Source organism: Poecilia latipinna, unplaced genomic scaffold (assembly GCF_001443285.1).
Source record: "Poecilia latipinna isolate Pla-1442-1.1 unplaced genomic scaffold, P_latipinna-1.0 Scaffold432, whole genome shotgun sequence".
In the NCBI taxonomy this organism is placed as follows: Eukaryota; Metazoa; Chordata; class Actinopteri; order Cyprinodontiformes; family Poeciliidae; genus Poecilia; species Poecilia latipinna.
In genome coordinates, this window is record NW_015113048.1 from 330,639 (window position 1) to 340,458 (window position 9,820).

The 9,820-nt window shown below is 39.0% G+C and overlaps 1 protein-coding gene across 2 annotated transcripts; it reads right to left on the reverse strand.

Annotated features, from left to right (window-relative positions):
• Positions 1–165: 165 nt before the first annotated feature.
• LOC106950980 (RCC1 and BTB domain-containing protein 1-like) lies at positions 166–7,288 on the reverse strand. Of its 2 annotated transcripts, XM_015038193.1 has the most exons (13): positions 7,143–7,288; positions 6,198–6,451; positions 5,552–5,702; positions 4,770–4,936; positions 4,384–4,542; positions 4,195–4,302; positions 3,939–4,081; positions 3,652–3,715; positions 3,010–3,136; positions 2,503–2,629; positions 2,150–2,301; positions 1,931–2,061; positions 166–1,416 (listed from the first exon to the last, which is right to left on the reverse strand). In XM_015038193.1, the coding sequence occupies exons 2-13, from the start codon at positions 6,321–6,323 to the stop codon at positions 1,276–1,278; spliced, it is 1,596 nt and encodes a 531-aa protein (XP_014893679.1). In that variant the 5' UTR covers positions 6,324–6,451; positions 7,143–7,288; the 3' UTR covers positions 166–1,275. The 2 variants fall into 2 exon arrangements, with proteins under 2 accessions (XP_014893679.1, XP_014893680.1); XM_015038194.1 differs by lacking the exons at positions 6,198–6,451; positions 7,143–7,288 and having other exon boundaries at positions 5,548–5,674.
• Between the last annotated feature and the right edge of the window lie 2,532 nt (positions 7,289–9,820).

Here is a 9,820-nt window from a genome sequence, read left to right on the forward strand (position 1 = left end):
CAGGCCCTTAAAAAAAAAAAAAGGATGTAAAATTGCAAGTGTACCTCCCTTTGTACAAGTGTGGCCTGGGGGCCATTTCCAGCCCCTGGACATTTTTTGTGGAATTTTAGCTTAACCATTTTTTGGCCCATGTCACAAAAAGTGTGTTAGTCAAAAACTCCAGCATTGCTTATTTCAAGGTATTTATTTATTCAGACAAAGAGCATCTTAAAACTAGATATAAAAAAGCAAAAATCATTGCAAGTATTTAACAGCAAATCAACTCAAGGATTTTAGAGTTGTGTTTAAGTTTGCAAAGATGAGCTTAAGAAAAACAAACACAAAAATATAAAAATGCATGTTAAGGAAAACCATCACATCTTCAGTTTCAATCTCCATATTTATACAAGACAAAAAATAAAAACTGTAAACCTCAACCTCATCATTTTAACTGCCCATTGACCTGCTTTACTAGATCTGAAACAGTCCCTAAACAGAACATAAACTAAGATCCAAGATCAAATTCCTTCCAAATAAAGATCATTTCATAACATTGAGAAAATGAAACTGAAACAGATCTTCCTTTGTCCTCCTGCAGACTAATTTGGTCAATAACATTTATTTTTGTCAAGCACACCCAGGCAGCAGGATTCCTATTCCATCTTTGGTAACTTTATGAATACAGTAATAAACCTAAGTATTAAGTTATGTCAAATATTGCTTTAAATCAATTTCAAAACATATACACTGGCAGAAAAACAAGGAAGCTTAGAGAAGTGCAACAGCGCACAACGTCCTTAAAAGTAAACACTCAAATCTCTTTAAAAAGCAAGTTTGACTTAATAATGCAGGCGCTACAGAGCAAAGTCCAACAACAGTCGTTTTGAACTTAAAATATCTTAAACAGTAACAATCAACCAAATGACCTGCACTAATCTAAATGACTTGAATAGATGATATAATTTAAAACTTCAAATGTGGCTTAACCTGGAGCTGCGAATGCAGCACAAAGATGAGCTGCACAACAGTGCTACCAGCCAGTCGTTCCTGCCTTTCGGTTCCTCACGTGCATTGTGCAGTTAAATAAAGTGGAATGTAAGAACTGGTTAAGAAAACTGCACTAGAAAGCACATGCAGCATGTAGATGTTCATATTTGTGAACATTCAAAATGACTCCACAGGAATTGGCCAAAGTGCCGATTTAAAATCCGTAGGCAACTACCATCAGCTCAATATGGCGTGCTGAACCTGCAGCACACCTGCGTGTAAAGTGTGAGAAAGCAAGAGCAACAGCGCTCAGTTTTTGAAGGCTCCGCAGCGGCTGGCTCGGCTGATAAACTCTTTGAGCATGGCTCCGTCTACTTCCCAGAAAGCTGTGGTCTGAGTCACCTGAGTCATGTGGTTTACACAAAACTTAAAGCAAAATTCTTCAAGATCCTGGAAAACAAAATAAAACAAGCATGATTAGATCCAAGAGTGGTACGGAACAGTAAAGTGAAATGAATCAGAGCAAATTATAAGTACCGTAATGTTTAGGATGACATTACTCATGCATCTGTTTAAGTGCACACTAATTGGAGAAATGCAAGTTTTCTCGCCACCAACTTAACTTATTTTATTGGAATGTCATAACAGAGTAGCACATACTTAGGAAGTGGTTTAACATACATTTTTTCAGTCCCTTTAAGTCAATACTTTGCAGGAAAACCTTTTAATACAATTACATTTGCAAATCTTGTCTCCACCAGCTTTGCATGTGTAGAAACGACTATTTTTAACAATTTTGCGTGACAAAATGTAAAAATCTTTAAAGGCATGAACATTTTTAAATTTTCTAGTCATGTTAAAATGTCCTTTAGATGATCATGTGTTAAACATTAGATTCGATCAGATATGGTATTAAGGAGTACAAAGTGTTTACAATAGGGAGCAATTCTCCAAATAGCATTACCTCTGCGTCATATTGAATTGCTGCAGACAGCAGGGTGAAGGCGTTTTCTACAGTGATTCCCCTCTTGATTATCTGCTGACACAGACGTTTCAGGTGGTTTTCACAGTAAGACGTAGCCAGATCCAACAAGCCTGAACCAAAGACAGAAACATTACAAAAAGCATCAGCCTAAATGCAAAGATTATCAGACATGTTTGGAAAACGTGTATTCCGTCTTACCAATGGCGTCCTCGGGTGGCAGATCGACAGCATCTGTGTAGAGAAACTGCAGGAAGGATCTGTAGACGGGATACGAGAACTGGCCGATCTCGATCACTTCCTGTTGATCTTCTGTCCACTGGGAGCGAAACATCAAGCGGAAATGCTCACACCTAACAGCACACAAAACACCTTCATTTATGCTGAGGAGAAGGTAGAGTACTTGTGAAAGGATAAAAGTCAGATGTTTATGATTAGTTATTTTTTTATGTGGTACTTGTGTGCCCTTCTTCAAACGGCGCTCTGGACAATTAGGCAACAGAGAAGCTCAAACGTTCAAATTCAGTTTCATTCCCAGACAGAAATAAACAAACCTGATCTTCAGGACAGCTTTGTGAACATAAATGTATTTTCCATCAACGCTGAACTTAAGGTCAGAGGTGTCTGGACAGTCAAACTCTTCCCTGAGAGCCTGGGAAATCGTCTTGAAGTCATCGTATTCTGAAATAATGAGCCAGTTCAATGGTGTTCATTTTATTGGATATTTAGTGAATACAGTACACTTAATATTTATTTTCATACCTGATAAAGACGAGTAAGAAACCTTAAAATAAATGCATCTTTGATGGCAATGGCAAATTCTCATCAGATTTCTTCCACCCTTATTCATTTCCAGTTAACAGCAGGGGTGCGAATAATTGTGGGTTTCTAAATAAAGAAAACCTGGATTTTTTTTCCTCTCAAATTTTCAGTATAAGAATATGTTATCGCTATAAAAGACCGATTTAGTTCATGTTTTCTTATGCGTCTTTACCAGGGGTGGGGAAAAGTTGTGGAGGGCGCTGTGACTGAGTTTGTCCATATCGTTTTCTTTTTCTCACCCATTGACACGAGGCGCCACGTCACTGGGGGCGTAGCAAAGCAGGCGAACACATCATCCGTGCTGCTGAGGTGGGTGAGGCGAGGACGTGAGATCAACTGGCCTCGGCACTGACCCCACATGTACACCTGGGAAAGCAGGTATATGAATTAGCATTTTAATACACAACCATTTGGAGGTAAAGCCAAGGAAGAGCTAATGATGCACGCTGTAAAGTAAGATATTTGCAGTGCTGTGGCCATGTCTGAAGTGATCATCCTTCATTTATTTAGATTTTTATATTTTTTTGTTGCTGACCAATTAAGGGTGGTTTGAACCTGATTCTTAGTTTGACTTGCTATAAACTTGAATGATTACCTTTAAGATTTATCTTGCTTCGTTGTTAAACTTTGATAAGTACTAGACTGAATTAATTGTCTAGATCCGACTAACTTTCAGTTTCATTCTGGTTAGCTTGACTTTGAAAAGCATTAACATTTTATCCTTTTTGACATTTTCCCTGTCAAAATCTCTGAGGTAGATGTTTGAAGTTTTAAATAAATCATTAAAACAAATCATTTTAACAAGAAATGTGGGGAAAAAAAAAGTTTCCTGAACAATTCTGTCCATATACAAATATTGCAAAGATAAAAATCAGACGTACCTGGCCGCTTGAAGTCTTGGCTGCTGATGTGTGTGTCGAGTGGCATGCTGCAATCTCTACAACCCTACAGGATTACGGAGTTATTTATACACAGCACAGAAACACATGATGGGCATCTGCCCTGAAGCCATTGCGTATGAAAAGGAAAATTTTGCCAAGTGCCGACTACTTCTAGCTTTCTGTGGAAGTTGAAGTCGAGAAGGTTGAAACAAAGACAGGAAGCAGGGAGGCTAAATCCCAAAAGGAAATAGAACTTTTAGTTTCAAATGTGTTCCCTTCCACTTTACCTCTCTTTGTCAGCCATGATTTGCACAGGACTGAGGTGGTTGTTCTTATTGCCAGTTCCTAGTTGACCATAAGCATTTGCTCCCCAGGCATACAGTAGTCCTTCATCCGTTAGGGCCAAGCAGTGTCCATATCCTGAAACAATCTGGACAGCAGGTAAAGAGCTGTTGGAGTTGAATTTGGCAGTCAACCAACGCAGTTAGACAATTGTAAACCATGATTACTTTAAAGCTATACAGCAAGTTAGAAAGTTCTTACTTGTTGAATGCAAAACCCTTGAAGCGTAGTAAGGCGACAAGGAGAAAGCTGATTACTATTGTTCCCAGTTCCAAGCTGCCCGTTTCCATTGTAGCCCCAACCGTAAATCTAAAAGTACAAAAACACTGCATCAAGTCCAGGCTCTTAGAAGGCTTAAGACAACAAAAAGATTAAACACAGCATCATCACCTCTCCATTGTCAACTAGAGCCATGGAGGATGCTTGTCCACATGTGATGCTCACTGCAGTCTTGCCCTGCAGGCTGCTGCAGACTTTCCTTGGGTACGGCTGGTTGGCTGTGGAGCCTGAACCCACCTGGCCACAGTTGTTATAACCCCATGCAAACACCTGCAGGGAGGGTAGTAATGTTTGAGACTGTAATTATTGAGACTCAAAAAACATATGCATAATGTACCGTTTTGGGCCTCAAGATGACTAAATATTAATATAATTCGACTGATTCCATCATCACCCTGCCCTTAATTTTTGAATGAGGCAATCTCATGTTTTTTGTCTCCTGATATATGGTGTACATTACCAATAACAGGCAAGGTGATAATAAAAATAACTCCTACCTCTCCATCGTGAGTGAGAGCCAGAGAATGATGCGAGCCGCATGCCACCTCCATCACTTTCTTGTTCTGTAGGTTTGCCGTGATTGCCACGGCTGAAAATCCCGGGTTGGTCGTGCCATTCCCCAGCTGACTGTAACCGTTATGACCCCAGGCAAACAGCTGTCCATCTGAGAGATGGCAACAGATATACATCCTTTACTTGTCTGATTTTAGAAGTTACAAACACAAACAGCATGAAAACCAAAGTGAGTTTAATTAGCTGCAAGCTAGTTTAAAGTGTTATGATTTGTTTGTTATGGGTGATTAAATCCCAAGCATGTTTGCCTTCAAGCCACACCAAACTAAAAACCATGATCAAATATCTCTTCACAAGCTTATACTCAAGCCAACGCCCTTCTGCTTGATGTGCTGAGGCTGTGAGGGAGTGCAGTATCAGTGTACATTAATGGAAAGTTAAGTGGGTGGAAAAAGTAAAAAAAAAAAATTACACAAGCAACAGAGACAACTGCAGTATTTACAGAACCGTAAAGGAAAAATTCCAGTTTTGATAGGAAAAAAAAAAAAAAAAAACCCTCAATTGAAAATGAATCTTCATGGTGTTTTGCATATCGTTAAACTACTGAGACATTTCACATGTTTACGTTATTCCCCAGAATAACACAGATTCTAAAAGTCACATGACATAAGATTTAAACTTAAATTAGGAGACTTTAGCATTTAACAACCGCTAGAGGAGCAAAACAGACTTCCTGTGTACATACTAAATGAGTGTAATAACCTGCCTTCTGAAGCCAACAGGACATGAGGTCCACTGCCGTAGCTGAGGCTGACGATCTTCTTTCCCTGCAGGAAGTCCAGTTTCTTTGGCACAATGGTGCTCACACTGTCACCTGTCCCAAGGCAGCCACTGCAGTTTAGACCAAATACATACACCTAAAAAAAAAAAAAAATTATGCAAAAAATTTAAGAAAATTTGTGCATTTCACATAATAGCCTCATTTAGATGCAACACTGCAACTTCAAGTAGCTTCCTCCACACCTACTGGCAATTTGGAAAGCTTTTCCTTCAGGATTATCCCTGTTGAAGAGCAAGTATACCTGCAGCTGCCACGACGTTCAGGGATATGTGCAGTGTTCATTTTCTGCCCCACGTAGCATTTTGCATGCAAGCACAAGGCCTCATTTGGTCTCGTAAACAGAGCACCTTCTACCACATGCTGGCTTTGTTTGCAAACGACAAACAGGACTTCTTTTTAACAATGGCCAGCCTTTTATAAAACACAGACACCTGGTCCATGTCATAAAAATCACAATAGAATACATTGAAGTTTGTGGTAAGGTGTGGAGAAAGTTCAAGACATGCAAATACCTTCAAATGACACTGTATACCCTCTTGTGTGTGTGTGACTTAAATCGGTTTGTGCTCACGTCATTTTCTTGAGTGACGTAGATGGCTTCGTTCGCTGATGTCCCAAACACACAGGCCTGACGGACCATAGCTCGCTTCTCGCTGCTCAGCAGCGAGAACAGGGGCCATTTACTGACATCCACCATAACTGCTGCTAATTTAAGCTCCCTCGCAGTGATGATGAGGAAAAGTCAGTAATGAAAGAGTTCAGGAAAATGGTGGGAATGGGGAGCCATTAGGGGAAGGGAGGAAGTTAAAAGGTGGAGAAACATTCCTGCAGACAGAAATGAAGAGATGGTTAGAACAAAAAATACTTTCACACATTCCTTGTTTTTATTATAGTGTCAAAAACCAGAGCAACGTTTATCAAAAGTTGCTTTGAAGAAACAAAGTTTGTCCTTTAGATCAGCATTCCTGGTTTTGACTGTAATTTTATAGTTATGCATAGCATTAATTATAATGCTTAATCCTTCGACTGCTGACTAACTCTAATCCAGCTCCTCTTCCTTCATTAACTATTGAACTAAGCAAAGATAGTGTCATACTTTGTCAATTGGACTATTGAAAGCCACGAGAAACATGTTGTACTACTAGATAAGCAGGGAACTCTTGAATTGCTGAATTTTTAAGTTGTTTGGCTGTGAGACAAAAACTTACCAGCTATATACAACTACGTCATTTCTCTCAAGTACTCTCTTTTTAACCAAAATGGAAAAAATATCTTTATATATTTTAGTCACTCGTGTGAGGCACCACGTCAAGGTGAAGGTACATTACGCATGATTAGCTTAGTAAGTTAAGCATTTTCATCGAACTCTTCTTTCCTAAAGCATCTCCTTACAACGACAAACCTTTAGACAGGAAATAATAGAGCAACGTTGTTTCTTCCCTACCTACATGAACATAAAAACATTCCTATACTATTTACAAAACTCCTAAAAAATTCACAGAGTAGAATCGCTTACCGGGTGTTGTAAATAAAGACAGTTGCCTAGGATCAACTGCCCGTCTTCTTTGTCTTCTTCTTCTGGATCGTTTTATTGGCGGTGTTCTTCTTTGTGTGACTGGAGGTTCGATTTCGTTGCTATGGTAATACAATGCTGCCCCTTCTGGTCAACAGCTTAATTGCAGTTACAAAAAACCAAAAACAAAACAAACAAAAAACAAACAAACAAAAAGACAAATTGGATACATATCTACATTCAATTAGATTAAAGTTTAATTATTTTTATCACAGCTAGAATTGTATTTGCTTTAATCCAAAATAATAAAAAGAAAAAATCTGATTTAAAAAAAAAAAAGTTATTCAGTTCAATACAGTTTATGTGTTGAGTTTCAAGTCCTTTTCTGCAGTCCCTGTGATCCAACTCATGAGGGCGTCAGGGAGTAGTAGTTCTAGTCCGTTACAGGTGTTTCCACACACCTGTTTCCACCTCATGCGCCGAAGTGCGGATGCCAGTGTCAACCAGTAGTGGTAAAGCTCCGAGCCCCATAGACACGTATTCATGTCTATGTCGAGTCCTATTATGTCAAGTGTCTCTTGGTGTTGCTCCTTGCCCTTTTCGCTCCCTCGTCAGAAACATGTGGACCAATCAGAGCTCTGATGTACAATGAAGCTTTATGTGTGGGTTGAGCGCTGCCATACATTAACTCATTTGTGTATTTTCATGTACACAAAAAATATTTGACGAGTAAAACAAGTCAAATAATAGAAGTATTTCTTATAAAACTGTCGTAAAGTATTTTTTTTTTAGATTTGTGTAAGGTGGAGGTTGAAAAACTCATCACCGCGTCATGCACTTGTAGTTACCTTACATGGACAGCAGATGGCGTACGTTCACATAGATTTAGATTACGGTATTTGCTTCTCGAAAGCCACAGGGAACGGAGAGGTGCAACACGTGATCGTTGCAGGTTTTATCGATATTCATGTATCTTTCTACGCCATCAGATTAAGTGTTGAATGTAGTAATCAGTAGATCCTGTTGATGATCTTTGGCATTGATAGAAAAAGTGGGAAGGTGTAGAGCCTATTCCAAAAGTTTTTAAGTTTGAAAAAAACATTTAAGCTACAAAATGTGAAGTCCAAGCAGTGACCTAATAGTGTTGCACTAAGCTGTGGCCTGCAGTCATCTGATATGCCCTGGCCTGGAAGAAGCCTGAGTTTTAATTTTCTATCTGAGCCAACAGATCAATACGTCCACAGCTCTGTGTAAAGCCACATCTCCCACAGAGGCTCTCATTCCACAAATCTGCCACTCAGGGGTAAATGCGGTCACTTTGTGGGGATATAAAACACCTTTTCTTTATGACTCAAATATTCTATAAATTTGTGACTCCGCTGCTGGGGCTGTAAGCACCTTTATTCTCAGAAGTTCTTTGTTTTATCTTCAGGCAGTAATTTCAGCTAGCTCAGTTTTAAAATATGCTGATTTCCTGCCCAGATTGGACACAGATATACTTGGCAGTCGGATTGTTCACAGCAGTTAGGTTAAATATTACTGGTTAGTATGATCACTGTGAATAAAAAACACTCTCTGAATTTATTTCAATCCTGTTTCTTTGATAGAATGACTTAGGTGTTACATTTTTATTTAGATCTATTTAGCTTTGTTCAGATTTTTAAAGGATATTGTTCTTGTCTGTGCAATGAAACACATAAATCTTCTAGTGGTTTTAGTTTCTTCTAAAGTTGGACTCTAATGTAAGTTTTTCACCGTGCACATATGCATGCATGACTTACTGTTTCCTTTTGGTTCAATCTCCGCTGCAGATCTTGGCAGAATGGTGACATCATAATGAGTAAAGTGTTAGCTTGGCGAGCTTAGCGTTACAATCCTTGGTTGTTTGAGTTTTGATCTTTTCCTACTTTATTTACGTGTGATAGGTCTTGATCTACTCAGTTTATTTCTCTGTTTACTATTGTTGGAGAGGTGTTGCCATATTAGATAATTCTTGTATTCTATGCATTTTGTTTTATTCTCTTTCAATAGTTTCAGGCCTTTTTTTGTTTGTAGACCCTTTTCAGTCTTAGTTCATCTTGTTTTGTGTTAATTAGTCTCCTTCCCTTGGTCTCCACACTGTTTTTCTGGTACTGCTCTCCCACATCTCCTCTAGCTCATCTGTTTTCCTTTGCCATTTTCCACCCCTGCCTCAGTATTTAAGCTCTTAATTTTTCATTGTTTCCTGATGGATTCTTCCGTTTCTCTGTCTGTCCATAAATAACATTGGACTTAACTGTAGGTCTTTACTTTGACTAAGCCATTCTAACATATGCTTATGCTTTGATCTAAACCTTTACATTGTAGCCATTTAGTGTTTAGTCGTCTAGGGGTCAACCTGATTCAACAAAGGAAACCAACTAGAGAATAAATGTTGTTTTATTCTGCCTCTCTGGCAAACAAACCAGTTTACAACCTATTCTCAGTCTGTGGTTGCCTGCTGCAGCAGCATGTGTGGATTCAGCACTGTGGACAATGCCAGCTTTGGCTCTGAGTGAACAATCACTGCAGCACACCTAGCCCCACCCCCCAAAAAAAAAAAAAACAAAAAAAAAACCGCAGCGCTGAACACAGCACAAGCCTGTGTTTCTTCTTGATTAAAAAAAAAAAAAAAATCATCCTGCTTGTTCAAGCAAGCCGGA